This window comes from Canis lupus, chromosome 27 (assembly GCF_003254725.2).
Source record: "Canis lupus dingo isolate Sandy chromosome 27, ASM325472v2, whole genome shotgun sequence".
NCBI lineage: Eukaryota > Metazoa > Chordata > Mammalia > Carnivora > Canidae > Canis > Canis lupus.
This window is the reverse complement of record NC_064269.1, coordinates 4,927,377-4,955,342: the sequence shown is the minus strand read 5'-3', so window position 1 is coordinate 4,955,342 and position 27,966 is coordinate 4,927,377. Positions and strand designations below refer to the sequence as shown.

The 27,966-nt window shown below is 44.6% G+C and overlaps 1 protein-coding gene across 3 annotated transcripts; it reads left to right on the top strand.

Moving 5' to 3' along the window:
• The first annotated feature begins 1,295 nt into the window (after positions 1–1,295).
• On the top strand, positions 1,296–24,572 carry TMBIM6 (transmembrane BAX inhibitor motif containing 6). Of its 3 annotated transcripts, none has more exons than XM_025477562.3 (10): positions 1,296–1,455; positions 14,054–14,141; positions 14,746–14,854; positions 17,654–17,774; positions 19,080–19,128; positions 19,238–19,335; positions 19,723–19,802; positions 20,106–20,206; positions 21,206–21,281; positions 22,518–24,572. In XM_025477562.3, the coding sequence occupies exons 2-10, from the start codon at positions 14,086–14,088 to the stop codon at positions 22,539–22,541; spliced, it is 714 nt and encodes a 237-aa protein (XP_025333347.1). In that variant the 5' UTR covers positions 1,296–1,455; positions 14,054–14,085; the 3' UTR covers positions 22,542–24,572. The 3 variants fall into 3 exon arrangements, with proteins under 3 accessions (XP_025333347.1, XP_025333348.1, XP_048958786.1); XM_025477563.3 differs by lacking the exon at positions 1,296–1,455 and adding an exon at positions 2,024–2,278; XM_049102829.1 differs by lacking the exon at positions 1,296–1,455 and adding an exon at positions 7,657–7,680.
• Positions 24,573–27,966: the final 3,394 nt, after the last annotated feature.

The following is a 27,966-nucleotide window of genomic DNA, read 5'->3' as shown; positions in this document are numbered from 1 at the left end:
AGCTATAACCTCTTTTTCTTCTAGTTTTTTTTTTTTTTTTTTTTGCCTGTGAAGTCTTTGCCTCTACATATGTCAATTTTGCAATGTTTTTATAGACATATTAAAAAACTGGTTAAAAAAGAAATTTAAGGGGGGCAGCCCGAGTGGCTCAGCGGTTTAGCGCCGTCTTCAGCCCAGGGTGTGATCCTGGAGACCCAGGATCGAGTCCCACGTTAGGCTCCCTGCATGGTGCTTGCTTCTCCCTCTGCCTGTGTCTCTGCCTCTATGTCTCATGAATAAATAAATAAAATCTTTAAAAAAAAAAAGAAAGAAAGAAAGAAAGAAAGAAAGAAAGAAAGAAAGAAAGAAAGAAAGAAAGAAAGAAAAATAAATTTAAGGGGCGCCTGGGTGGCTCAGCAGGTTCAGGGTCTGCCTTGGGCCCCGGTCATGGTCCCGGTCATGGTCCCGGGGTCCTAGGATCTAGGCCCACATCAGGCTCCCTGCTCAGCGGGGAGCCTGCTTCTCCCTCTGCCCCTCCCCCCTGCTTGTGCGGTCTCGTTCACCCTCCCTCTGAAATAAATAAATAAAAATCTTAAAAAAAAAAAAAAGAAAAAGAAAAAAATAAAAGAGGAATTTAAAACACGGAGAGTGCAGGAACATTTTTTATGGGCTTCACAACTCCGTACCATAAGCTCCCCCAGGGGTGGTGCTTCTTGCCCGGGCAAACCCTCGAGGAGCTCCAGCCCCTGACCTCCCTGTTTGGTTCCGCCCGCGGCTGCCCGGGGCGGCCCGGCCAGGCCCCCTCCCGTTCTCCCCGCTGCCCCGGGCCAAGTGACTGTGAAGCTGCCGCCCAGCTCCCGCAAGCCCGCAAGGTGGTCCTGGAAGCCCGGCGGCCCCGCACGCGGCCCTAGGGCCGCCCCCTGGGCTGCGGCTGGAGGCCTGCGGCCACGTCCCCCTGCATTCCCGGGCGAGCCTCGGAGCCGTCAGGAGGGCCCTGGAGGTAGCTCGGCCCCTATGGAGCCCCTTTCACGTATTATCTGAATCTCCTTCCCCCTTTAACACTCCACGAGAAGCGTGAAACCAGAATCCCCGGACGCGAGGCTCCGGGACCAGCCGGGCGGCTGGGGCGGGGCGGCTCCTCGCCTCGGTCTCCACTAGGGGCGGCTTTACACCGCGGGCCTACCGAGCTACGGGGAAGAGGCGGGACTTTGTGCGACGCCGCCGCTGGGCGGCCGGAGTCTGATGGACAAGGGCATTAGCGAATGGCTCTGAAGTAAGCAGCCGTTGTTTACGCACGCAAAGCCAATGGGAAGGCAGAGGTGCGGCCGGCGGCCAATGAGGACGGGCCGTAGGCGGAACGCGGGGGCGGGGCTACCCTTGAGGGGCTGACGCTCGGGTGAAGAGGCTGGAGCGGACCCTGGGAGAGTCAGAAGCGCATCCGGTGGTAGGAGGCCTGTGTGGGTTCCTGAGAGGCGGGTAAGAACGTATGTCTGAAGCGGGGACCGCGTAAGCTGGGGATGAGAAGCGGAAGCGGGGTGGGCAATTCTTGTCTGAGCAAGAGTGGGAATGGTTTCGGAGTTCGGACGGACTGCGGCTTCCGGGAATGGGGCCCTGTTCCGCGACGGGACTCGGGAAAGCTGCGCGGGGGGTGGGGTGGGGTGAAGCCCCGGAACTAGTCCTGCGCATGCGCGGCCGTGCCGTAGCGGGGGAGGGGCTGGGGCGCGTCGGCTGGGTTTCGGGGGGCGTCCAGGCTCCGGTTCTGAGCGCGGGTGCTCGCGAGGGGTCCTTGTTAGTCTTCCTTCCTTCCTTCCTTCCTTCCTTCCTTCCTTCCTTCCTTCCTTCCTTCCTTCCTTCCTTCCTTCCTTCCTTCCACTCTGCGTGCTTTCTCCCCACCGCCCCACCCCCCCGCCGACAGCAGGCGCAGGGGCCCTTCGGCCCACTCGACTAGGTGAATTCAGGCCGCATCCCCCACCCCTTCCTTCCGAGGCTAATGAAAGCGAAACCTCACGGGGTTGCGGTCACCCTTCCTTCACCTGCCTGCTCGCTCGCGGCCCTGCTGTGGGCTCTCTGGCTGGGCCCCTTCTGGGTGAGCAGCCAGGGCCAGGACTCGAGAAAGGGCCCGGTCAGCCAGGCTGCCCTGTCACGGCCAGGCGGGTGATGTCACAGTCCTCTGTGACACCCGCGAGGCTCCTTAGTTACTTGGAAGCCGCAAGCAGAGGCGAGAAGTGAGAAGATCCTTTCTGGCTTTCCAGCTGCACAGAACAGCCCCGTTCTGGTCTGATTGGTTACCTTTGGACAGGTGAGATGGCCTTGACTTTGCTTGGGCCCGAGCCTTGTGGGCGTCTTTCTCAAAGTCCGCTCAGGAAAGGCGTCGTTAGGTGGTTTTTGTTTTGTTTTTGACCTTGTACCTACTTGCTGGAGCTGTGGTAGTAAGTAGGCTTTGGTATTTTTGCAAGTTTATTAAGCGTGGAATTAATTCTCCGTGCCAGTCCAGACTGCATTGCCTACCCCTAATCAGCCTTTCGGTGACCAAACAATAGCAAAGATCTCTCTGAACTTGAGACTGTTCTAGCAATGGTTAATTTGTGAATGTGTAACTCAGAAGAGCTGACTGTGCCTGAAACAAAGATTTTAAAGTTAAAAGTTAATGGCGAATAGGTTTTTCTGGTTATTTATTGATACTTAGTTTTAGTTTATCTTTTAGCTGAACGTGTAATTTAAGAATTCAGTTCGAGAAAGATTATTCACATTGCATAACCAAATTCTTAAGTCTTCTTCAAATACACTTATTTCTGTAATGATTAGGCTTACTGTCATTGGTGGTTTCTCTTTGTTTACTTAGTTTTAGTTTATCTTTTGGTTGAACGTGTAATTTAAGAATTCAGTTCGAGAAAGATTATTCACATTGCATAACCAAATTCTTAAGGCTTCTGCAAATACACTTATTTCTGTAACTATTAGGTTTACTGTCTTTGGTGGTTTCTCTTTGATATTTTTTGTTGTGGCTTCAAGAATGTGTTGATACCTAGGGCAGCCCGGGTGGCTCAGCGGTTTAGCGCCGCCTTCAGCCCAGGGCCTGATCTTGGAGACCTGGGATTGAGTCCCACGTTAGGCTCCCTTCATGGAGCCTGCTTCTCCCTCTGCCTGTGTCTCTGCTGCTCTCTCTGTGCCTCTCATGAGTAAGTAAATAAAATCTTAAAAAAAAAAAATAAAAAAGTTGATACCTAGATTCTCTACTTTTCCTCCAATAGGGACAAAGTGGTTAAATCCTTGAGAAACACTCTGATTTGTATTCAGAGTTTCCTTCTGTTATTCATCTTGTTGTGGAAACATGGCTTAGTAAACCTTCTTTCATCCCTTCCCCACTATTGCTATGACTGAAGTCTTACTCTTCTAAGAATGGAAAAGGTAAAATTAATCCAGATATTTAGTCAGTATTTCTATTTTTTTTTCCTGGTTATGCATATAGTTCATGCTTATGGTAGAAGTGCTGAAAATCCAGAAAAGCGTAGTAGGAATAAGCGTGTGTTAATATTTTTAAAATTTTTCTTGACCTATGACTGGAGCTGTCTTAAAGAAAACTTACTTTTCTCCTGTGGGAAGAGCCTCAGGCATTAGAGGTCATAATGACTCTACTATTTAACTTTATGGTGTTGGTCAAGTCAGTACTAGTATTCATTTAGTACTTACACAGAGCCTTTCTACCTTTTTTTTTTTTTGAAGTATAGTTGGCACACAATGTTTCATTACTTTTCAGATGTACAACATAAGGATTTAAAAGTCTATATGGGGGATTCCTGGGTGGCTCAGCGGTTTAGCGCCTGCCTTTGGTTCAGGGCGTGATCCTGGAGTCCTGGAATCAAGTTCCGCAGCGGGCTCTCTGCATGGAGCCTGCTTCTCCCTCTGCCTGTGTCTCTGCCTCTCATGAATAAATAAATAAAATATTTTAAAAAATAAAAGTCTATATGTACATTATGCTGTGCTCACTGAAAATATAGCTACCGTCTCACCATACAGCACTATTACTGTATCACTGACTACGTTCCCTTGCACTGTACTTTTTAATCTATGTCACAAGGATTTTTTTATTGGCATTCAATAAACGTGGTAGAGCAGGTGTTATTTAATTATCCTTATCTTACAGATAAGGAAGCCTAGATGACCTTAGGTAAAATGGTTTTCCAAAGTTATGTAGTAGAATATGGCAGGATTCGTGACTCCAAAGCCAGTGTTAATGTCACTATTAGGCTGCCTTTAAAAAAAAAAAGTTTGCCTTTTTAAAAGTTGTAAAATTTTATATAAATGTAGTCAGTGGTATTATAGAAGGTACTTCTGCTGACCTGAAGTTTCACTTCATTTCATAAACTACCCAAGGGTATTAGTGTCTTCTGGGAAAATACTGAATATTCTCTTGATGATGGTCTATCTGCTAGATTTTCCTTTGCTACTTTGACTTGACTGTAGAAATCTGTTAGAAGTGTCTTCCACCTTACCCAGTTTTGTTCCTCCAGGGTTTTTTTTTTTTTTTCTTTTCTTTTTTTTTTTTTTAAGATTCTATTTATTTGAGCGAGAGAGCGAGCCAGCACAAGCAGGGGGAGCAGCTGAGAGAAGCCACTCCCCACTGAGCAGGGAGCCTAATGTGAGGCTAGATCCCAGGACCCTGGGATTATGACCTGAACTGAAGGCGGATGCTTAACTGATTGAGCCACCCAAGCCTCCCCCTCCCTTTTAAAAGATTATTTATTTGAGAGAAAGGGAGAAGCAGACTCCCTGCTGAGCAGTCTCTAATGTTGGCTTGATCCCAGGACCTGAGCCACCCAGGCACACCCCCCCCCCCCCCCCCCCCCCCCGCCCTGCCAAGTTTCTAACTTGTTCAAACCAAGGAGAAAAAGACTAGAGATTGGCTTTTAGGGCCACTCGAGTTACTCCTCATAGTAGGTTCCCCTTTAAGTCAGCTGGGGAGCGTTGATTTGAGATTGAAAACACTCCTGTGGGGCAGCCCAGGTGGCTCAGCAGTTTAGCACCACCTTCAGCCCAGGGCGTGATCCTGGAGCCTGGAGACCCGGGATGGTGTCCAGCGTTGGGCTCCCTGCGTGGAGCCTGCTTCTCCCTCTGTCTGTGTCTCTGCCTTTCTCGCTCTCTGTGTGTTTCTCATAAATAATAAAAAATAAAGTTAAAAAACACACAAAACTCCTGTTTAGACAGTGGGGTCTGCATTCACTCTCGGGTCTCTTGGTTGTGCTTAAATGTGGGAAATCGAAAGTCGAATCAGATGCAAGCTCTGCTTACACCCGAGGTGCTTCCAGCCAAATGGGTGAGAGAGGTTCTGTCACAGTGAACTGGAATCCAAAACACTTCAAAAGAGCTTCCAGGATGAGAGTTGAATGGGTGTGCTGTTTGTCCTTATCTGTGCCTGCTCTCATCTCATTTAAGCTAAAAATATGTTGTTTTGGGGGAGGGATTACTGATTTACACTGGAAGATGGGTATGTATTTAAGACATTGGGGCCTCCTTATGATTCAGTCTGTCAAAACACTTGTGGTTACAGAAAGAGGTTCAGTAGTGTCAAAGTTCAATACAAAACATTTTTAGAAGACAGTAGGCATTCCATCTCCAGTTCCTGGCTTCGTTCTCAGGCAGCACCCTAGAGAGACGGATCCAGTGTTAGCTAACGAGCTAGCCAGGAATTTGGGCCCAAGTTAAGGGAGGGGCTGGAACATCTAGGGCTAAAATCTAGGACCATCAGGGCCTAGCCCTGTCACAACAGTTCTTTGGATTTCCAGAAACCAAACTGACCTGTCTCCTAGGGTTAGCAAGGAAAGCATCAAGCTAATGACCATTTACTTCATCAAATTCTTTACCACATCGGATTATCACTTAGAGGTTATTAGGCTGTCTCAAAACACCTTGTGGCCCTGTGGGACAGGAGTTCCAGTGTAAATGTGCCCAAGGAGAGGCATGCCATTTCAACAAAAGTAATTTTAGACAGTAGTAAGATTTATCATATTCCTTTAAATTCCAGTTTATAAATTTCTTAAACTCTTCCTTCTCCCCCCTATTTAATCTTATTCACTTGGGTAAATAGTAAGTCTTCAGGATACACAGTTAGCTATAAGTTAATGGTTGAATAATATTTTAAAAAATTAATTTATAGGACACATGTAAATTAGACCTGTAATAAATGTTTTCTAAAACCAGGGGAAAATAATGGACTGAAGACATGAGAGTAATGAGTGTTTACACTGGTAACAACAATGATTAACATATGGAGCGGGTTCTATGAATGAAGCATATTCTTTTCTTTTTTTAAAGAGCATGTATGCAAGAGAGAGTAGGTAGGAGGAAGAGGGGCAGAGGGAAAGGGAGAAAGAATTTTTTTTTTTTAAGATTTTATTTATTCATAGAGAGGGGTGGGGGGCAGAGACACAGGCAGAGGGAGAAGCAGGCTCCATACAAGAAGCCCGACGTAGGACTCGATCCCAGGTCTCCAGGATCACACCCCAGGCTGCAGGCGGTGCTAAACCGCTGCGCCACTGGGGCTGCCCAGAAAGAGAGAGTCTTAAGCAGGATCCACACCTGGCGCAGAGCCTGATACAGGGCTCAATCGCACGGCACTGAGATCATGACTAGCTGAAATCAAGAGTCAGATGCTTAACTGGCTGAGCCACCCAGGCACCCCTGTATGAAGCACTATTCTCAGCACTTTACTTGTATTATCTCATATAATCCTCAACCCTGTGAAATAGAGAATATTATATATTACTATAGACAAGTCAAACTAAAGCACAATGAGGTTCAAATGCCAGAAACTTACTGCGTATCACACAGCTAAGGAAATATCAGCTAGGATTCAAGTGCAGCAAGCCAAACTGTTAACCACTGTTCTAGATTGGTTTTACAGAATATGAAAGCTATTCAGTAAGAAGAACTGCTGGAAAAAAAAAAATACAATTCTGCTGCCCACCTCCTCAGCTTTTTAACCACGTGGGGTTTTTCTTAATTATCAGTTGATCCGGAAACCCTGGGTGGCTCAGCGGTTTAGCGCCTGCCTTTGGCCCAGGGCATGATCCTGGAGTCCTGGGATCAAGTCCCACGTAGAGCTCCTGGGATGGCACCTGCTTCTCCCTCTGCCTATGTCTCTGTCTCTGTCTCTCTCTCTCCATGTCTATCATGAGTAAATAAAATCTTTTTTTTTTTTAATATTTTTATTTATTTATTCATGATCGACAGAGAGGGAGGGAGAGAGAGAGAGAGGCAGAGACACAGGCAGAGGGAGACGCAGGCTCCATGCACCGGAGCCCGACGTGGGATTCGATCCAGGGTCTCCAGGATCGCGCCCTGGGCCAAAGGCAGGCGCTAAACCGCTGCGCCACCCAGGGATCCCCAAAAAATCTTAAAAAAAAAAAAAAAGTATCAATTGATCCCTTCTGGATATGTGGGAAGGAGACTCAGAATGGTCAAATTAACAACAGGAATGGGGAACTATGTAATTCACAAACTAAATGTTTAAATTTTTTTTTTTATTTATTTATGATAGTCACAGAGAGAGAGGCAGAGACACAGGCAGAGGGAGAAGCAGGCTCCATGCACCGGGAGCCCGACGTGGGATTCGATCCCGGGTCTCCAGGATCGTGCCCTGGGCCAAAGGCAGGCGCCAAACCGCTGCGCCACCCAGGGATCCCACAAACTAAATGTTTAAATGTAAAGAATGTTTCTTTAACTTACTATATTAAAATATACATATATATTTTTTTAAGTAGGCTCCACACTCAGTGTGGGCTTGAACTCAGGACCCTCAGATGAAGTTGGTTGCTGTTCTGACTGAACCACTCAGGCACCCCTGACTTTCTGGTTTTATGTTGTTGAATTGTATACATCAGAGTGAAATGAGTCATATGGAGAAAAATTATCATATGGTTTTACTCATATGTGGAATATAAGAAATAGTGAAAGGGACCATAAGGGAAAGGAGCGAAGCTGAGTGGGAAAACGTTAGAGAGGAAGACAAACCATGAGAGACTCCTAACTCATGAGAGACTCCTAACCCTGGGAAAGAAACAAAGGGTTGTAGAAGGGGAGGTGGGTAGGGGGATGGTGTAACTGGGTGACAGGCATTAAGGAGGGCCTATGATGAAATGATCACTGGATATTATACTATATGTTGGCAAAATGAATTTAAATAAAATATTTTTAAAAATTACATATTTCAAGGCAGGCTTCTGCCCAGTAGTCAGCAGGCTTTTATCTCTCAAAGGCAAGGATTTAAAATTTTTTAAAATTATTATTTTTAAAATTTGGTTGTTTCTTTTTTTTTCTTCTGTTTTGCATAGTTTTTGGTCACTTGGCTGTGTTTCATATAGACTACTTAATAGGTATTGAAGTAAGATTGTAGATAATTTTATTTTTCTTATTTTCAGGACTTGGCCTTTGATGATAATTATTCATTTTATTTTTTAAAGAGTTTATTTATTGGGGATCCCTGGGTGGCGCAGCGGTTTGGCGCCTGCCTTTGGCCCAGGGTGCAATCCTGGAGACCCGGGATCGAATCCCACGTCGGGCTCCCGGTGCACGGAGCCTGCTTCTCCCTCTGCCTATGTCTCTGCCTCTCTCTCTCTCTGTGTGACTATCATAAATAAAAAAATAATAAATTAAAAAAATAAATAGTTTATTTATTTATTCATGAGAGACACAGAGAGAGAGGCAGAGAGGGAGAAGCAGGCTCCGTGGCTGAGAGCCCAATGTAGGACTCAATCCCAGGACCCTGGGATCACGACCTGAGCCGCAGACGCTCAACCACTGAATCACCCAGGTGCCCCGATAATTCATTTTAGGACAAGGGTAAGGAAGATACCTAGTATAAGAGATTTAACAGGGATGCCTGGGTGGTGCAGCGGTTTAGCGCCTGCCTTTGGCCCAGGGCGCGATCCTGGAGACCCGGGATCGAATCCTATGTCGGGCTCCTGGTGCATGGAGCCTGCTTCTCCCTCTGCCTATGTCTCTGCGCCTCTCTCTCTCTCTCTGACTATCATAAATGAAAAAAAAAAAAAAAAAAAAAGATTTAACAAAAGAGGGGGGGGGTGGTTCCTGGGTTGCTCAGTGGTTTAGCGCCTGCCTTCGGCCCAGGGTGTGATCCCAGAGTCTTGGGATCGAGTCCCATATCGAGCTCCCTGCATGGAGCCTGCTTCTCCCTCTTCCTGTGTCTCTGCCTCTCTCTCTGTGCCTCTCATGAATAAATAAATAAAATCTTTTAAAAGAGAGAGAGATTTAAAAAGACATAAGACATAGTTGTTAGTTGATGAGAATATCTGTCTTCTGCCTCCCCCGTACCCTTCCCTCCCCAAGCAAAAACAGGCCTCAGGAATACTAACTCAAAACCGTGTGTTTACTGAATTTTTTTATTTCTTAGTAAAGCAATGCAGTAAGTTTTGTTGTTTTGGGGTGGCCGTGGCAAAAGAGGCTGTCCAGAGGAACCACAGAATGCTGATACTTCCAACAAAACTTTAGCAGTATCTGTGTGACAGACACTGGCAAATTCTTTTTTTTTTTTTTGACACTGGCAAATTCTAACAAGTTTGATATTCCTGCTCTCCTAAGGATGAAGGCATTAAATGAAGCTCTGAACAAAATTAAAGGAATTTGATTATAATTAACATCTGAACATATACTTCTTTTTTTTTTTTTTTTTTTTAAATTTTATTTATTTATGATAGTCACAGAGAGAGAGAGAGAGAGAGAGAGGCAGAGACACAGGCAGAGGGAGAAGCAGGCTCCATGCACCGGGAGCCCGATGTGGGATTCGATCCTGGGTCTCCAGGATCGCGCCCTAGGCCAAAGGCAGGCGCCAAACCGCTGCGCCACCTAGGGATCCCTGAACATATACTTCTTAAATGTGACGTAGACAAATATCTCATGAGTCTAGGAGGCACTGTCCATATTGTATTTTTTTTTTAAGATTTATTTATTCATGATAGACATAGAGAGAGAGAGAGGGGCAGAGACCTAGGCAGAGGGAGAAGCAGGCTCCATGCCAGAAGCCCAACACGGGACTGGATCCTGGGACTCCAGGATCTCGCCCTGGGCCAAAGGCAGGTGCCAAACTGCTGAGCCACCCAGGGATCCCCCACATTGTATTTTGAATAAATCATTCCACCTCCCTGTTTTACATTTGAGTATAGAACTAGGGGATGGGGGGGATCCCTGGGTGGCTCAGCGGTTTGGCACCTGCCTTTGGCCCAAGGCGCGATCCTGGAGTTCCGGGATCGAGCCCCACGTCGGGCTCTTGGCATGGAGCCTGCTTCTCCCTCTGCCTGTGTCTCTGCCTCTCTCTCTCTCTCTCTCTCTCTCTCTCATGAATAAATAAATAAATAAATAAATCTTAAAAATAAAATAAAATTAAAAAAAGAACTAGGGGATGGGGAAGAGGATGCAATTTCTAGATTTTTGTGTGAGTTGATGTCCAGGGTGAGAAAGACCAGTGCTGGGTATGGATTTCATGATGGGCTGATGGGTGTTAGAGGAACTACTGTATTGAATAATTTTTGAGTAATTTGTAATATACTTTTTCCCTTTATTTTGGTAAAATATACATAGCATTTAACTTATTTTAATGTTTTTTGAAAGCAAAGACTTATTTAACTGTGGGTCCCTTTGAAATGTTAGCTGAGGTACTTGGTTAAGTTTTTGAATACTTTAAGCTCTGTTAGGTGCTAACTGTTCCCTGGGACCAAAAATACTTCTGGTGCGGAGCTGCTATTTTTTAAAGATATATTTATATGAGAGAGTGGGTATGGGGGGAGGGGCAAAGGAATAGAATCTCAAGCAGATTCCCTGCTGAGTTCAGGCCTGGCCCTGGATCTCATGACCCTGAGATCAGGACCTGAGCCAAAATTATGATTGGAATACTCAACTGACTGAGCCACCCAAGTGCACTGGGAGCTATTTTTGAGTTATGAATGTAACTGAATCTTGTTCAGCTGACTTTTGCACATTGACCATCGAAATGTAGATACGTTTTCTCTGCAGCTTCTGAGTAAAAGTCATTGAAGCTAAGATAGAAATTTGGTTGGTTTAATCCATCTGACAAAACTTGTAAGAACCGTTTTTACTCTACTTATCTGGACATGACTTCTTTCTATTTGTTATGCTAATAAGGTGATTGTTTTAATTTAAATTCAATTAATTAACCTATAATGTATTACTTGTTTCAGAGGTAGAGGACCGTGATTCATCGGTCTTATATAATACGCAGGGCTCATTACATCACGTGCCTTCCTTACTGTCCCACCACCCACTTACCCCATTGCCCCCACTCCCAGGTCTGTCTGTTCCAAACAGACAACAGCAAACTTCGTATTTCCTTGATTCCAAGATCTGACTTTTCCCACCTCATGGTTTTTTTCCCCCCTCATGTTTTAACAGTTCTGAAATAAATTATGTCATATATACATCATGTCTTTTTTTTTTTTAAGATTTTATTTATTCATGAGAGAGAGAGAGAGAGAGAGAGGCTGAGAGAGAGAGAAGCAAGTTCCATGCAGGGAGCCCATCATGGGACTCCATCCTGGGACTCCAGGATCACGCCCTGGACTCAAGGCGGCGCTAAACCGCTGAGCCACCCGGGCTGCCCCATCATGTCATTTATTAAATGTATTCTTTATTTGTGTTTTTTCGCTACAACGCTATTCTAAAATTGCTGTGTACCTTGGGGAGCCTGAGAGGCTCAGTCAGTTAAGCATCTGACTCTTGATTTCATCTCAGGTCATGATCTCAGGGTTGTGGGATTGAGCCCTGCATCAGGCTCTGCTCTGAGCGTGGAGCCTGCTTAAGATTCTTTCTCTCCATCTGGCCCCCTCTCCCTATCCCCACTTCCACCTGTGTGTGCTGTCATTCTCTCAAAATAAAATTGTCGTGTGCCTTTGCATCTAGAAAATTTGGGAATTACATATCTCACTTAAATTTAGAATAAGTAGTGGTGTTTAAAAACTGGTTTTATTTGACTTATTTTAAAATTATTTTAAACCACAAGGCACTTGTAAATCATGGAGAAATTCCCGCTTGTTACTTCCTTCCTGTCCTCAGCAACCTTTGCTAGTTTTGGTTTTTCCATCAGCAGTTGTAAGAGGCAGTCAGTACCCCCTGGGAAATGTCAAAGAGCAAACTGGAAAAGAGGAGTTTCTACCACCATTCGCTCCCACTGTTGCTACTCAGTGGGGTCTGGTTACAGGGAGTTGCCCCTTTCTGACTAATAATCCCCTGGGTATTTAAGGATTTACACTGGAAGGCCCATTTACCACCCCGTCTTCCCTTTTTTAACTCTTGAAATTGGAAGCAAGAGGTACTTTAGCGTTGTTGTTGTGAATACTGAGAAACTTGGCTCTGAAGGTTGCTTCAGAACTGTTGCACGTTCTATCTAGGGATGTCATTAAGGGTGTTAATGGAAGCCTTAAACAAAGACACTTTCCAGGTGCTGGATTCTGGCATCCTGTAAGTGTGCTCTCTGGAGGCTGTGTTCATCATGGTTGTGAATGGCTGTCGTTGGCCCTGCAACAGCCTGCAATAATTGCACCATCTAGATCAAGAGGGCCCAGAGCCCCGTGATTTACAAGTGTGGGCAGCAGCTTTAGTAGGTTCTGCAGCTTCTCACAGTATCCATCCTTAAGAACAGAACTGACAGATTGAGGTGAGTAGGGATGTTGGTGAGAAGTGACGAGAGAGTTGAACAAGCTGCCATTATAATTGTTTCATTAGTGAGAGAGCAAGCCTCACAAATGGTAGTGATGTGTGTGAACTAGAAGAATGACATCTTTCCACTGGCCCAGGATTTCTCAGGAGTCAGGTTGTAACTTTTATTGCCCAGATTAATTTTGCTGAGTATTGTGCTAGGTGCTGACTAGAATAGGTGTGACTAGTTGGCTTGTCTTTCAAACTACTTACCTGTGTATTTTAATACAGCCCCCTCCTCCCTGGTTTTTGGTCAGTTTGAAATGAATAGGCATTATGGCTCTAATAAGAATCTAGATGATTATGGAAGATTTATATTTAGGAAGATGAAAATTCTTGATTAGATTTTGTTTTTTTTTTTTTTAGCTCCACAGATTGAATGTGTGTATTTAGGATTGCATGTGACATAGAGGAGGGAACATAATTTAAGAACCTTACTTGATGGTGTTAATGGCATGTAGTTTGGGTACAGTTCATTGAAAATGTCCTTTCTGTGACATATTGGGACAGTTGGCAAGATCTGAGTATCTGTAGATCAAATAATAGTATTGTGTCATTGTTAATTTCCTGGTTTTGATCATTGTTTTCAGGATGTACACACAAGTATTTAGGGATAAAGAGGCATTGTGCTTGCATGGTTGGGAAAGAAATATTTTAAAGTTTCTCTATACTGCTATATAGAGAGGGGATAAAGCAAATTCAGGCCCCAGTACCAGGCCCAGCTCCTCCTTTTCTTCCTCCCTCCCTCTTTGAGGTTCTTTGCCTTTGCTGAGAGAATTCTCTTGCATCTTGAAACCGTGACATAAAACTGTTTTATGTTCCAGGGGTGCCTAGGTGACTCAGTTGGTTAAGTGTTTGAGTCTTGATTTTGGCCCAGGTCATGATCTCAGGGTGGAGGCCCAGCGTGGAGCCTGCTTAAGATTCTCTCTCTCCTTCTTCCTCTGCCCCTGCCACCCTCAAAAATATAAAATAAAAATAAAATTGCTTTATGTTCCAATGATTGGGTCCCTTGAACTAGATTGCTAACTGTTAATTTTTCAAAGAGAGAAACTATTAAAGGGGCCAGATTACCTTCTGAAAGAATAGAAATCGAATGTAGTAACAAAATAGTTTAGGGAAGACAAGATGGCTTCATTTCCTGTCTCCTTTAAAATGGTTGAATATGATTGCAAATGTATCCTAGAAGGAAATATGTAAAAGTGAAAATGACTGTACTAAGACGGTGGGATTTTAGATAACTTTAATTTTTCCAAACTTGTATGTTGCTATTTTTCATGAAAAAGTGATTTGTGTTATTATGTATGTCCTTCTATCTGTAAAATAACCTTTTTTCTTTTTATCCTTGATTCTACAGAGTGGAGGCTGTGTCCCACAAACTCTGGCATCATGAACATATTTGATCGGAAGATCAACTTTGATGCACTCTTAAAATTTTCCCACATGTAAGTGTTTCAATCTTGACTGTAGTTTCTCACTGCATTTCCTTTCCTATCTTGTTTCTTTTCCTAGCTTATTAACTTTTGTATGTATAAATTAGCATATTAACTTTGCTAGAATCCAGAGGATATGATAAAAACACCCAGATTCTAAAGGCTGCTGTGTTGTCACTGAAAAACCACTTAGTTATTTTAGTTTGAGTACTGTTTGTTCATAATTTGGGACCTTTGGCTCCTTCTCAGCATTTAAGATTCTGAGTTAATCTTATTTTATTTTATTTTATTTATTTTATTTTATTCACGAGAGGCAGAGACATAGGGACACAGGCAGAGGGAAAAGCACACTCCATGCAGGGAGCCCGATGCGGGACTCGATCCCGAGACCCGGGATCATGCCCTGAGCCGAAGGCAGACACTCAGCCTCTGAGCCACCCAGGCGTCCCCAGTTAATCTATTTACAAAACAACATCATCATCATCATCATCATCATTATTATTATTATTACTATTTTAAATATACATATTCCCTGGGAAGAAGAGTGGGAAATGATTGTTAGCTTAGAAATGAAATTGATCCTAGAATAATGACTGTTACTAACGTTCTTTCCCAGAACCCCCTCTACACAGCAGCACCTGAAGAAGGTCTATGCCAGTTTTGCTCTCTGTATGTTCGTGGCAGCTGCAGGGGCCTATGTCCATGTGGTCACTCATTTCCTTCAGGTAAGAGCATTTCTCCTAGTTGCTATGGCACAGATTGCTGTAGGTAGAAAGCAACTCAGCAGGGTGTATTAGCCTGTACCCCTCCTTAATCCTTTTCTATAGTTTGTGATCTGAACTCAGTCAGAACCAGCTTAGTTAGTTACCCAACTAAGGACAGGCAGAGCCATTTAAATATTCTGGCAGCTTTGCCCTCTCAAGGTACTGAAAACTGTGTCTAAGCCTGGACACTGAATTCAGCTATACACTGAATGGTGTATAGCTGCCGTGTAAGACCCCAACCTGCTGAGTTGCGGCATGGCATGTTTGCTGGGGTTTGTGCAGTAACCTTTTTATCTTTTCCTCCATTCTTCTTCTGTTTTGCTTGTGACTATGGGGTTCTTAGATACAAAACACTGATGGTATGATTGTCAGGAAAGGCGGGGTGAGACCTTCAAGGATTTGATCTGTTTTATTCTCTGATGTACTTATATATGCATGGTTGAATGAAAATACTGAACTCACTTTCCTGTGTTGAAAGAGACCTTGGATTTGGTCAGTAGGAATTGAAGTTCTCACTAACCAAGACTTGTCCTTTCCAAGTGTCCTTTTTAGTATAAGTACGGGGGAGGGGGGGTGTTGGGGTGTGTGTGTATCTGTGTTGACACTGGCAACTACTGAGAATTGTCCCTATGCTCAGGCATCTCCTGACAGAGGTTACATGAAAAATTACTCCAGGGCAGTCCCGGTGGCTCAGCGGTTTAGCGCTGCCTGCAGCCCAGGGTGTGATCCTGGAGACCCAGGATCGAGTCCCACATCGGGCTCCCTGCATGGAGCCTGCTTCTCCCTCTGCCTGTGTTGTGTCTCTGCTTCTCTCTCTTTTCTTTGTGTATTCTCATGAATAAATAAATAAAATCTTTAAAAAAGAAAAATTACTCCAGATACTCAGAGGATAAGACTTTGATCATTGCAGTTTAGACTACAACATACTCCACCCTCGAAGCAAGAGTGACCATTTTGGTTTTTGATTGTGGGTTTTTTTTTTTTTAAGTAATTATAATAAAGTAAAATACAGTTATCCTCATTATTCGTGGATTCTGTATTTATGAATTTACTTATTTGCTAAAATGTATTTGTAACCCTAAAATCAGTATTCATGGTGCTTTTGCAGACATTTGCAGTCTGAAGCAGAATGAAAAAATTTGAGTTGTGCACAGCAGTACGTTTCACCTGGGGTCAAACAGGGTACCATGCTGCCCTACTTCAAGCTCTTATACTATAAGCAAGGGTCCTTTTCATGGTCTGTGTAATGCCACATTTTTTGCATTTTTGTGATTTTGGTGATGATGTCCGGTGTTTAAAATGGACCCCAAGCATAGTGCTAGAGTGCTGTTTAGTGTTCCTAAGTGCAAAAAAAAAAAAAAAAAAGGTACACTAAGACTGTGATGTGTCTTATGGAGAAAATACGTCTGTTAGGTAAACTTTGTTCAGGCATGAGTTACAGTGTTGCTGGCTATGAGTTCAATGTTAATGAGCCAACAATATATATCGAATAAAGTGTCCTTAAACATAAACATGCATAAAACATGTATTGTTCAGTTGAAGAAAATGTAACCAGAGGTATATGAGAATCTAACCCTTTATTTTTCTCAGGAGCAGTTGTTCAGTATTCCTTAATTCATTATTCACAGTGAATAGTTACAGAGCATAACTAGAATCAGCTATACCTTTAAAGGAAGGAAGGAAGGAACTTCAGTGTCTGTATATATCCTTAATGATTTTCTTCCCTAATTGTATTAGCTTTACCCTTTTTTTAAGAATTTTTTTCTTCTTATAAAAATAATGCGTGTTCATTGTAGAGAATTTGGAAAACAGACTGGTGATGAGGACGAAATAAAAACACCCCACACGTAACTTAACATTTTGGTTCTTACTCTCTGTCTCCATCCATTCCAGCTGCTCTAACAGAATGCCATAGACTGAGTAGCTCAAATAATAAACGTTTCTCACAGTTTGAGAGGCCGGAAGTCCAGGATCATGGCACCAGCAGATAATGTTGTGTGGTGAGGGCCTGCTTCCTGTGTAAATAAATGACCATCTTCTTGCTGTGTCTTCACATGACAGAAGGGGCAAAGGAGCACTCTGGAATCTCTGTTATTTTTTTATTTTATTTTATTTTTTTTAAACTTTTATTTATTTATGATAGGCACACAGTGAGAGAGAGAGAGAAGCAGAGACACAGGCAGAGGGAGAAGCAGGCTCCATGCACCGGGAGCCCGACGTGGGATTCGATCCCGGGTCTCCAGGACCGCGCCCTGGGCCAAAGGCAGGCGCCAAACCGCTGCGCCACCCAGGGATCCTGGAATCTCTGTTATAAGGGCACTAATGAAGGCTCCACCCTCATGACCTAATTTAAACATGAATTTGGGGGAGGATGTAAACATTCAGTCTGTAGCACCCTTTTAGTCTTTTTTCGCTATTTGGAGATAAATATTTGCGTGTGCATGTTTTAAAGGGATCATTTATACTTGTCCTGCAGATTGGAATGTGCTTCAAGCACTTGTCATTTTGATTCATCTTTTTCTTGGGCAAGACTCCTAGTTTGACTGGGGTAGCTGTGGCTGATGGACTACCTGGTCAGAAGAGCCTCTAGGATCCTCCACGGTCCTAGCCCTGTCCTGCAAGGCCCCTCTGCCTTCTCCACTGCCTCCAGGCTAGAAGGAAATATTAGGAAGTTCATATGAATATTTGATCCCAGTAAGATGTCCTGCCGAATAAATTTGATACTTTGAAGCATTTCATTATTCACTCTGGTTCTGACAGGCTGGCCTGCTCTCTGCCTTGGGCTCCCTGGGGTTGATGATTTGGCTGATGGCAACACCTCATAGCCATGAAACTGAGCAAAAAAGACTGGGACTTCTTGCTGGATTTGCTTTCCTTACAGGTATGTTAGGAATTGGGCTAATTTGGGGTGGGAGGGTGGTCCTAAATCTAGTATAACTTTAGACTAAGGCCTCAGATTTGTATGTATTCTGATTCACTCCAACTGATGCACTGTACCATTCAATCTTGTATTTGAGTGTATTCTTCCTTGTATTGCGTTATTTCGTAGAAGTACATCTTGCTTTCCCATCCAGAGGATAAGCTCTTTATGATTAGGGACTGTGACTTCTACTTTTTTTTTTGTGTGTGTGTGTGTGTGTGTGACTTCTACTTTTGTATCCAAAAGTAAACATTTGTGTGTCTGAATGAATGAGATTCAAGAGCTTAGGTAGCATAACTTGTTAATGGTCGAAGTGGGACTACACTAGGCTTGAAACTCTAACTTGACTCACACTGGCAACAATCATTCCTACGACTGTTTATTCTGAACTTTGCAGACAGTTAATTAAAGCCATACATTGAGATCCATCCAACAGAGCACTTTGCTGATTCTCAAGAAAAGAATTAAAAACATAACTCTTGTAGAATTATCATTAAGGGAAAGAGGACTCGAGCTACATAGTAAAAATACTTGGCAGAGAAGCATTTGACTTAGTACAACTTGTTTTGAGTCTATCTAATCTTAAGTAGTGTTGAAGTAGAAAGGAAGGGATTTAGAGATTTAAGATTTTTAACATAGAGAAGGCTTGCTTTTGAAGGCATTAAGGTGTGGAATTACCATAAGGAGGGAGAGTAGCAAGAGTGAGGAAATGTTGGGGCTGCAGCAGGTGGCCCCGGCACTCTCCTGTTGGCAGGTGTCCACCTGCAGAACCAGTCTGGCCTTTTCTACAAAGGGAGTCAGTCCTGCAGGACTATAGGTTGCTGGCCGCAAGGCCCTGCTTTGCTCTTGGACCTTCTATCCTAATTTCCTTATCTGGGCCCTGTTATGTCTCACATCACTCCTCCTCAGAGTATTGCAGCCTTAGAACTTCGCTCAAAAATGTATGACATGCCCACTTCCTTTTTCCTAATGTGTATTCATCTGGGGTCATCTCTGATTTTCTGCTAAGAGAACAGTTTTGTAGCTCTTTGTGTAAATAAAATAATTCAGTCAAGTATATGTTCTCTAGAAAACAAGGAGGATAGAGGAGAGAGAGAGTTCATTATTTTTAGTACACATTTTTTTTTTTTTTTTTTTTAGTACACGTGTTTTAGTTTTTTTTTAGGAACATGTGGGCATGCCTGTGCTTTTGATGGTCAGCTTTTGGACAAGGTTCCTCTTCAGGAATTAATGGTAATAGCATGTTTTGGGGCCTTTGTTTTCTAGGAGTTGGCCTGGGCCCTGCTCTGGAGCTGTGCATTGCCATCAACCCCAGGTAAGTATTTTAGTAGCATCTTAGGTCTTTTTATTATTGAGAATATGCCTCCTAAACAGAGGTTTGCAGACCTTTAGCCCTCAGTCTAATGATCTTTTTCCTCTTACAGCATTCTTCCCACTGCCTTCATGGGCACAGCAATGATCTTTACCTGCTTCACCCTGAGTGCCCTCTATGCCAGGCGCCGGAGCTACCTCTTTCTGGGAGGTAAGTGTGGATTGGAAAACAGCCTCTGCTTTAGCCAGAATTCTCACTGGAACTCTTCCTATCTTCCAGCTTCTTGTGCTTGTTGGGTTGAAATTGAAAGACTTAGGGCAGCCAGGGTGGCTCAGCGATTTAGCGCCACCTTCAGCCCAGGGTGTGATCCTGGAGACCCGGGATCGAGTCGCACGTCGGGCTCCCTGCGTGGAGCCTGCTTCTCCCTCTGCCTTGTCTCTGCCTCTCTCTCCCTCTCTCTCTCTCTCTCTCTCATGAAGAAATAAAATCTTAAGAAAATCGAAGACTTAATTTGGGAGGGAAAGTAAGGAAAGGCTTTTTCGGGTTGCCTTACTTTGCTTTGGCTTTTCTTAGGATGGCTTTTTGTCATTCTTACAGGTGTCTTGATGTCAGCCATGAGTCTGATGCTCTTATCTTCCCTGGGGAACCTTTTCTTTGGATCCATTTGGCTTTTCCAGGTGAGACTTTGCATATAACTTTTCAGCAGCCATCTCCTTGCACTTCTTGTTCTTGCTTCACCCTAAAGCAAGGTAGACCAAAAATCCTTTAGAATGCTCACTTTTGTTGGGCAGTGCGGAATTGTACCAAGGGAAGTAATGTGGTCTTTATTGTAGCTTCCGTGCCCGAGAATGTTAATGTCAGTAGGGTTAGCATTTTTTGTACTTTCAAATGGCCAAGAGCCAAAAAGAGGCACAGCTGGTTTTTCCCTCTGTGGCATCTGCTGCCTGGTGACCTCCTTTCTTTCATTCTTCTTTTCTTAGGCAAACCTGTATGTGGGGCTGGTGGTCATGTGTGGCTTTGTCCTTTTTGATACTCAACTCATTATTGAAAAGGCTGAAAATGGAGATAAGGATTATATCTGGTGAGTGAAAACTGGTCTTTAATGTCTCCCTTTCAGTCGCCGTCGGTAGGGTAAAGAGTGGACCAGGTGGCACTGGCCAACTTAAGTGACCCACCTTCAGGAGCGTACATGGTAGGGTAGGGTACCTATGGTTTGGGAAAGGGCAGGGTCTCCCTCAATTCCCGAGACACCAGCTCTTTTAAAAATTCAACTAATAGGGCAGCCCAGGTGGCTCAGCAGTTTAGCGCCACCTTCAGCCCAGGGCATGATCCTGGAGACCCAGGATTGAGTCCCACATCAGGCTCCCTGCATACTCTGCCTGTATCTCTGCACCTCTCCCCCCCACCCCCCTCTGTCTCATGAATAAATAAATCTTTAAAAAAAATTGAACTAATATGCATTTAATTATCCTTTTAATAGGGGTTATTTCTAGGCATAGGAGAAAGGTCTGTCTCCCTTTTTACTCTATATTTTTATATTTTTTAAACCTTGAATGATGAGAAGATACACAGTTTTTGTAATATACAACTTTAAAAAGATGTATAATTCGGGGATCCCTGGGTGGCGCAGCGGTTTGGCGCCTGCCTTTGGCCCGGGGCGCGATCCTGGAGATCCGGGATCGAATCCCACGTCGGGCTCCCGGTGCATGGAGCTTGCTTCTCCCTCTGCCTGTGTCTCTGCCTTTCTCTCTCTCACTGTGTGCCTATCATGAATAAATAAAAATTAAAAAAAAAAAAAAAAAAGATGTATAATTCTTAGAGTCTCTTAACTAATTGATGGTGGTCCGAGGTTCAGATGCAGGCCCCTGCGGTCTAAAGCCCAGTTTTCTTTTCCCTCTGCTGTATGGCTTTGTTGCTTTGAGAAGGCTCTCAGGCACCAGAGTTTTACTTAGTTGGTGGTACGGTGTTGGTGAAGCTCACTTATGAGTGGGCATGGGGTTTTTATGCTCTTGTCTCTCTATAGGCTGTAGATAAAGGAAGGTGGGAAATGCCAACTGGTAATCTGGTTCTTCTGTTTCAGGCACTGCGTTGACCTCTTCTTAGATTTCGTTACCCTCTTCAGAAAACTCATGATGATCCTGGCTATGAATGAGAAGGTTAGTCCATCTACTCCTTGAAGATGAGAGAATGGCACCTGAACTCAACATCTGTGTAAACTTCAAATTTGAAAACTGACACACTGTATAGGTCCAGGCTAACTGTAAGGCCGCTGAGTAAGAGGTAAACCAGAAGTCTTTAGGCCAAGGAACAAGGGAAAAAAATCCTTAATAACAAACCAAAAAAAAAAAAAAAAACAACCCAAGGGCCAGCCTTGGCTAGCTCAGTTGGTGGACCATGTGAGTTTTGACCTCAGGGTTGTGAGTTTAAGCCCCACATTGGGTATAGAAATTACTTAAAAGTAAAATAGAGATTAGTATCAAAAGAGAAAGGGGTTTAAGTGGCAGCAAGAAACAGCCTACTATATGAATTTAAAGGCTGTAAAAATAGTTATGACTCAGGGAAAGATATTCTATGGGATTTAATATTAGCTTTTATAAACACGTGTCAGAAGTAGACCGGTTTTATTCGTTTGTTAGTCTTGTTTCTAGAGAAGCATTCTGTATGTGGTTAGTGTAAACAGTCTACTCCAGCAGGAGGGGAACAAATGAAACCACGAGGTTTTTCTTATCTTAGTGTAGGGCACAAGAGACGGAAGGGTGGGGTGGGTGGTGGTGGTGGTGGTGGTGGTGGTGGTGGTGGTGGAGGAGGAGGAGGAGGAGGAGGAGGAGGAAGCAGGTGAGTAGGTGGGATTGGTGGCTCTGTCTTATCTGTGCCAGGACTAGACTAGACTCAGCCAAAGCAACTCAACTTGCTCCTGTTTAATATACTGGGCTTCCACCTAGGATTGAATGAAGACTTCATTGGGGCTAGATTATTTCTGGGTGTTGGTTTGTGCTCAAGATTTATGCTTCTCGGACTAATGGAAAGTTGGTCTTGGCCTCTTGTGTAGTTATTTTAGGGTGGATACAGCCTTCAGTGGTTGGGATTTGAGCTGTGGTGGTGATGAGTGAGCCAAGAGTGGTCAGGTGACCCAGCTGGGTACTCTTGGGGTGGAAGTAGGAACTGCTGCTTAACCTTTATTCTCGTCAGGTCTGTCAACAACTCAAGGGAACACCAGTGGAACAGGGTCAACATTCAGTTCATACCCTGCTGAGGGAGTATTTCTCCTTCCTTTTTATCATCCTCATCTCTTCCAGTCCCTAAACAAAGGCAGCCACTGTTGGCTGACTCAAAAGTTTTAGCTTGAATGTCAGATGCCAAAAATTAATTAGGCAATTTTTCTCCATTTCTAGGACAAGAAGAAAGAGAAGAAGTGAAATTGACCATCCAGCCTTTTTCCCATTTTGACCTCTCCTTCCACCCCTCATTTCCTCTTCGCACACATTGCAGGTGGTGTGTTCTGTGATAATGAAAAGCATCAGAAAAGCTTTTGTACTTTGTGGTTTTCTCTATTTTGAATTTTTTGATCAAAAAACTGATTAGCAGAATATAGTTTGGAGTTTGGCTTCGTATTCCTGGGGTTCTTCCCCACTCCCTTTTCTGAGCACCCCATCCCTAGCCTCTTCCTCTGCTCAGGCAGCCAGTCACCGTGACGAGGAGTGGGACCCACAGCAGAGCAAACTCCAGGAGTCCACTTTCCACCCGAGCCTCACCAGGTGCACATGAACTGTTTGGTCGAGCCACTTCGGCTCTTCTTCCCTCAGCGTCGTTTGGTTTGTGCACAGTTCCTGTGGGACTAGACAGTGAGTTTTCCATCGGAGAGGAGATTGATGGTCCTGTTGTCACTCAGGCTCATTACATCTGAGCTTCTGTCAACCCCTACAAAGAAAATGAAGAGCCTCTTCTGGTGGATGCTTTGCTTCCTCTGAGCTGCCCAAGCCGCTGCTGGTCTGGCAAACACAGCTTTCTGTCTTGCTATCCCAAAAGGAATGTAGATTTACATGTTCCCATTCCCTGTTCCTGGTCTGACCCTCAGGGAATCTGCTGGTTTTCCATCTGTGGGGAGGGAGGATTTCAGCATGAAGGAAAGACTGATTCTTGTCAGGACTTTATGAAAAGGCTGGTTATGTGTGGCCAGATAGAGCGTAGAATTCCCAAACTTCCCATCTTTAGTTTTTTTTTTTTTTTTTTTTATATCACCTTAGTTGTTGAGTGGCCTCCCCCATGTGGCTTTGACTGAAGATCCCAGGAGAGGAAGGTTAGAGAAGGGGACTGAGTGAGCCTGGGGGTAATTGTAAACTAATCCTGCCTGACAAACCTATCTAGATAAGGACCTGTTGGGGCAGTGGGGCAGAAAATCGCTGCTAACTGACTGGTTCTTTGTTCAGATCAGCAAACCTGGGTTGTGGTGACTTGGGAGGCAGCATTCATAACAGTTTGGTGCATTCCTGCCTTCTCCCTTCTCCAGCCTGGATGCCAGTAGTGTCAGGCCAGAGATTTGGGGTGGTAGATTAATGTTCATTTTACAGGTGCATTTTAGTTTTTTGGTCTGTTCACCTGTTCCAGAAATCTGTAGCCTTCCAGCCAGGGACCAGGTGACCAAACCTGCAAGACCTGTGATTCCCGCAGCTTTGTGGCTGTGAGTGCGGGGAGGCCCATACTAACGGGGATCAGTGTTCTCTGATCCACAGTCCTCTGGCACAGAAGGGCAGGCAGCCTCGAGAGCAGCTGCAGCTCTGGCTATTCAAGTCTTCAGTGTAAGGGGCACTGAGCCCTCAAAGCTCATTGCCAGTAGGCTACCATTTTCGGCTCTCCCTGTTCACAGGCAGCACCCAGTTTGACCCAGTGGCTACTGGTTTGCAGCACACCGTATCACTGTGCTGGCCTGTGAAGCAATTTGTTCCCGGGGTGTGTGTATTCCTGGAGTGGCGTGCTGCCCCGATGGCTTTCTTCTGCAGAGGATGTTGCCCTCTGACCTAGCTGCCGCCTCTAGCCTCTGGCTTGAGAACTTAATAAAGGGACTTCTTCCCATTAAACGCCCAATAGCACTCTCCATAAATTTGCTGATTCTCTGCAAGGCCTGAGAATCTGAGTTACATCTCTTGAAGCCAAACTCCACCTCTTGTGCTTTTTTGCTTGGGATAAAGGAGTTTTTCTTTAGAAACAGTGCCAAGAATGACAAGATTAAAAAAAAAAAAAAAAAAAAAAACGACTTTTAAAGAAAATGCCTAACAGGTTTTTAATACAGTAATCACTGTAATTATCACTTTCTTTTCTAGTTCCTTGGTTTTCAGCTCAGGCTGCATTCTCTAACTCATACTGTGAAGACAAAGGTGTTTTTGATTCAGAAATATATGAAATCTACATAGTCTTAATTTGTAAAAAATAAAGAAAATACCTTAACCTTTCTTGGTGTAAGTGTGTGTTAAATTTGAGGCCGCAAAAAAATAAAAATGAAAATAAAAAATAATTTGAAGCCGCAGCTGAACATGGGCTTGGGTACTGTGTGAGTTGCTAAGTGGGACATGGGAGTAGAACAAGATTGAGTTTGTTTGTTTTTTAATTTTATTCGTGAGAGACAGAGAAAGGCAGAGACATAGGCAGAGGGAGAAGCAGGCCCCATGCAGAGAGCCTGATGTAGGACTCGATCCCAGGACCCCAGGATCACAACCTGAGCTGAAGGCTCAAGCCCTGAACCACCCAGGTGTCCCAGGACTGAATTTCTGATCTAGACCTAGACTGGTGAACAGAAAGAAACCAGGACTCCCACCCTGAAGCCAGTTTGCCACGAATGTTGGGGATTTCTTCGTTGTGATAGAGCCCAGGCCTCTTCCTGTCTTCCCCTGCCCCGGCCTTCAGGCCCTTGGTGGCCTGCACCATCCTGCACCATTGGTTCCAGTGGATAGCCCAGCTTTGAAATTTGGGAATGCGTAATGGGAAAGGCATCATAATCTACTCATTCTGCAAGTGGTTTTGGTCACCCACTGTGGCCAGGCTCTATTCTAGGTGATAAAAATCATCAGTGAAAAATCAAAACTGCTTGTTTAGAGTTTATAAGATTGAAACCAGTTTGCATTACAATGCAGTTACTCCATTTGGGCAGCCCTCTGGCTGCCGTGTTCACTGTGGATGCAGCGCTCCCTCTTAGGATTTGACTGTTAGCCTGACTGGTCCGGGTTGCTCCCAGTAGAACTCTTGGATTCCACATAGCTCCTTCCCGGCTAACATCAGCCACTTTCCCCGACCTGGAAAGTGTGCCTTAAGCTCTTAACCTTTTCTCTTGTGGTGGCTTTGAAAAAGTCCAGTCTTAGAGACTAAAGCCCTTCTGTTTGGGGGTGTGTGGTCTTCATCTACCAGGCACAGCTTAGCACTTACAACAAATCAGGCACTGCAAGGTGCTTTCCGTGTTTTGTTTCATACTCCCTGTAGCCTGAGAGGGTGATGTAATCACTACATCCAGTCTGTAACTTCTGAGGTCATGCCAGCAGGCGGTGGCAAATCTGTGTCCAGAAAACCCTAGCACACTGTCTCCAGAGCTCCTGTTCAGGGTTGCTCTGCGTAGGCTCCGTTCTGTTGTGTTAGCACCTCCTGGCCGGTGACATCCTCGTCATCCTGGTCAGGGCTCCAGCCGGCTGAGTGGGGAAGGAAAGGTGTGGTGGTCTGAGCAAAACCTCCCACACCCCAGATCTTAGTAACTAGGACAGTGGGCTCCCTTTTAGCCCTCCCTCAGCGAGCCTGCCAAATAGAAATTAAACAAGAGACTAACGCACAGCAGCTCAGTCTGTACCTAGCAGACATGCAGGCCTGAAGTAGGGTGAAGAAAGCGCTGGTCGGGACCGAAGTGGAAGAGCTAGTCTGTCCTGCCTAACCAGGTGACCAGATGGGGGCATCCACTAGGCACCAGGCCATGTGCTCCGTACTGGGGGAAAGACTGATAAGGCAATGACTGCCTTTTAGTCCTCCCTGGCGGAGCAGCGCAGGAGAGCTGCATGGAGACATTAAGGTGCTCACATTGGGTGTAGGCACAGTGGCCATGAGACGATAGTGGGAGACAGCCCTGCCTGGTGGTTTAGGACAAAGTGTTTTGGAGAGGACACCCAAGAGAGCTGAAGCTCCAAGTTAAAGTGAGACACATGATGAGGTTAAGATAGGTGTGGGAGCATCAAAACATAGGTTTTGCTGGGTTTTAAAGTTTAAGGAGACTGGCAGGAAGTAGGAGGGAGGGGGAAATCGGGAAACAGTAACAGGACCGGGCTTGTCCGCGCTTAGTAACTGGCTTTGTCCTGAGGGCAACCGAGCCTGAGCCCAGGGCAGGACTTTGAGCGAGGGAATGGTCAGATTTGCATTTTTACATCTCAAATGACTGGAGGATGGACCAGGATGGATGCCCCTGAAAAGCAGAGACACTCTAACATCCAGATTGTGGCCTTTCTCATTTGCCACTAAAAAGAACCAGAGCTCCATTGGGAAATGGTGCCGAGAGGTGTGTGTAGATATGCTAGATGAACCTGGAACATGATGTTATGGCAGAAAGTCAACAAGCTGTCAAAAATGGTGTAACTCATAAGGACGCAGGCTCCTGGCTGAAAATGGGATCATTTGAGCATCAACAGGAATTACAAGTATGATGGAATGGGGATCCCTGGGTGACGCAGCGGTTTGGCGCCTGCCTTTGGCCCAGGGCGCGATCCTGGAGACCCGGGATCGAATCCCACGTCAGGCTCCCGGTGCATGGAGCCTGCTTCTCCCTCTGCCTGTGTCTCTGCCTCTCTCTCTCTCTCTCTCTCTCTCTCTCTGTGTGACTGTCATAAATAAATAAAAAAATAAAAAAAGAAGTATGATGGAATGAAAAATGTTTTAAATCTGTAAGGTCAATATTTTATTGGTCACTTTGAAGGGTGCAAGTACTTGTTAACAAAGGGATGGAAACAAACATTTATCTTTCCTGTATTAACAATACTTCAGGGTAATCAAAAAGTAAGTGGAAGTTTGTAGGAATATTCTAGCTGTTGGGCGGGAGGGGTGGGGAAACTGGGTGACGGGCACTGAGGAGGGCACTTGATGGGAGGAGCACTGGGTGTTACACTATATGTTGGCAAATTAAACTTAAATAAAAAAAAAATTCCAGCTAATAGATGATGGAATTATAGGGTTAATTTGTCCCTAATTTGTAAACCTCTAATGAAATAATGAAGCAAGGTAATGACAACAGCCACACTATCGTAAGACTATAGCTGACGTCATGTGCCCCCTGCTGGAAGTCAACAATACTTTCTTGCAAAAGAAAAAAAAAAGTCCATATTAAGTTCTAGATCTAAATACCAGTTTACAGGAAAGACATGAATCTGAGGACTGTGTTCAAATGACATCATGAGGATGTAAGCAGCAAAAACCAGTAAATGTAAAACTAAAGAAAATCTGGATCCTAAAAAAAAAAAAAGACAAATGACAAAACGAAAAAACAAAAGACAGAAAGGAACCTAGATATTTAGAGCCATATCAACAAAATGCAAGCATGGATCCTGATTCAAATAAGCCAGCTATCAATGGAGACAACTGGGATAATTTGAACCTGTGGTTAACCATTCTCTAGGACGACCCTCTAAAATCCTAGCCTCCTGGTATTCACACCCTCTCACAATAAGGCGGGCTGGCATGTGTGTGACCCACACATGAGTCATGAAAGGTCTTGGAGCTTCCTCCTTGGATCCCTGGTTCGCTTGCCCTGGGGGAAGCCAGGCAAGGTTCTAGGGCCATTCAAGCTGCCGTGTGGAAAACCCTTGTGGAGAGGACCAGAGCCCC